The sequence below is a fragment of the Chrysochloris asiatica genome, unplaced genomic scaffold (genome assembly GCF_000296735.1).
Source record: "Chrysochloris asiatica unplaced genomic scaffold, ChrAsi1.0 scaffold00008, whole genome shotgun sequence".
In the NCBI taxonomy this organism is placed as follows: Eukaryota; Metazoa; Chordata; class Mammalia; order Afrosoricida; family Chrysochloridae; genus Chrysochloris; species Chrysochloris asiatica.
The window spans coordinates 358766-360986 of record NW_006408526.1 but is presented as its reverse complement, the minus strand read 5'-3'; the positions used below and the strand labels follow the sequence as shown (position 1 = coordinate 360986).

The 2221-nt window shown below is 41.2% G+C and overlaps 1 protein-coding gene across 1 annotated transcript in view; it reads left to right on the top strand.

The window, feature by feature from the left end:
• MRE11A (MRE11 meiotic recombination 11 homolog A (S. cerevisiae)) overlaps positions 1–2221 on the top strand; it is an 87589-nt gene that overhangs the window by 42573 nt on the left and 42795 nt on the right. Inside the window, exon 6 of the mRNA XM_006833938.1 lies at positions 618–698. Coding sequence (XP_006834001.1) covers positions 618–698 — 81 coding nt within the window. The remainder of the gene's footprint in view (positions 1–617; positions 699–2221) is intronic.

Here is a 2221-nt window from a genome sequence, read left to right as displayed (position 1 = left end):
CCGTAAAGATTTACAGCCTCAGAAACCCTGTACAGGGTCGCTATGAGTCGGAACCGACTCCACGGCACATAACAACAACAACAACAATTATGTCCTCTAGAGCAATATTAAACATGTGTTTTTTATCTTCTAGCATAAGGCAGCTTCAGATATTGAAAACAGTGATGTCATGTTCTTTTAAACTTGAACTTCTGAGTAAATAACCCAAGGTCTTTGGTTTATAAATTTCCCAATATTCTGGTCAGTCTCTTCTGGATGTGTGACTATAAAAACTAGATTTGTTTGGTTTTAAATTTATAAAACGAGGGAGACCATACTGAGACAAGAGTAGAAACTATGCAGGAGTCATATTTTCAATTCTTTGTTAAAAAAATTCCTTTTTAGAAATAGAAAAATGGTTGTATTAAGAACTCTGATGAGGGAGAAATCATTAAAGAATGTAGGAACATTAAAAGAAGGTTAATTAAAAGGCATTACAAATGAACTAGGAAATAAAGATAATCTTGTAGATTAGGAACATTTCTGTAGCTCACAGCAAAGGAATATAAGATTCTCTTTAGAGAGTTCACATGAGAATTGATGTTTGTTTTTTCATCTTTATATATTTTTGTTTTGAGATTGAAGAGATGCTTGAAAATGCTGAACGGGAACGTCTGGGAAATTCTCGACAGCCAGAGAAGCCTCTTATCCGACTACGAGTAAGTCCTATTTCTCAAACTTTCATTAATTTTCAAAGTATGTTGTTGTTTGGTGGTGACAAGTCGGTTCTGACTCATAGCAACCTTGCATACAAGTCTTTACGACTGACTGTTTTGAGTCTGTTGGTCAGAAAGTTCTTGTACATTATACATTGTTTCAAACTATGTTGTTCTTAGGTGCCCTTGAAGTGGGTATTGTTGTTGTTAAATGCCCTCCAGTAGATTCCACTTCATATTTTGTGCTGTTGAGTTGGTTCAAACTCATAGTGAACCCTGTCCAGGAGCTAAGTGATGGGTTTGAACTGCCTGCCTTTCGGTTAGCAGCCCAGTACTTATCCTTCTGCACCACGTATAATTTACATGGATTTTCTGACAAGTAGTGAGGAGAGGGCTTGCTATAATCAGCAGAGCAATTACGAAATTGCAGAGCCAGAAATAATAAAGCTGCAAGGGTTTGATGTAGTCACATAGAAAATTGTTAAACGTATAGAATATCAGGCCCCACATCATATACACTGAATTGCATTTTAACAAGATCACCAAGGAATTTGTGTTAAAATTTGAATAAAAATTTCAGCTATAATTTGAGAAACACGAGGGTCTCTTTGGAGTCCTGGTGTGGTGCTGCGGGATAACACGCTGGACCCCAAAGCCACTCCTTGGAAAAACCCAATAGAGAGTCACTGTGGATCGGAACTGACTCGATGACACTTAACAACAGCAGCGGCAAGAGTTGCTGTAGCAGTGGTGGGGGGGGAGGGGACAGTGGCCGTGGGCTTTACAGGATGGAAGGAGAATCAAAGTTATCTGCCCAAAGCTGATTCCTGTGAAGTAGGTTAGCCACGGTCCAGCGCCAGTCTTGGCTACCAGTTCTAACAACAGCCATCCTGGCCACAGCACTCAGCTTCTCTGCTGGGTTCAGTGATTCATTCCAGTGGCCGTACAGAACTCACAGACCATACTCAAAATTATGGGCTTTATGAAGGAACTGAACGGTTAAAATTCAGGACCGGACATGTTCAGGATTCAGTTCTTTGATCAGGCTAGTCTCTTCTCTGTTGTGCTCCAGGTAGGCTTCTCTCTGGTCCTCAGCCACGAAGTCCCTTGACCTCTGCCCTGCACTGACAGTGCTACAAAGCTCTTTTAGGGCTGTCATAACTGAAATGTGTTTTCCTTCCATCTTTTTTTTTTTTTAAGTTTTTATTGCACATTATGTGGATTTACATGGAAGAACATCAGTTTTACATTCATCCTATTGTATTTTGTTTCATTACTATGATTACAGTCACCTCCATGCATCATCAAACAACCAAAGGGTACACCCTACAGGCCTGCCCCCGGCCATCAGCACACAGTCCCTCTCCCTCCCTGAGTCCAGTGACCCAGCCACTCCATCTGTCCATGTCAGTCATCGTATCTTCCTCCATATCTGGGTAGGGTTCCGAGCTCCATTCTTCTCATTTGATGGTTCCAGGGGCCTCCACTCCTGGACTACAAAATCAGTCCATGCCCCTCCTTTTGTT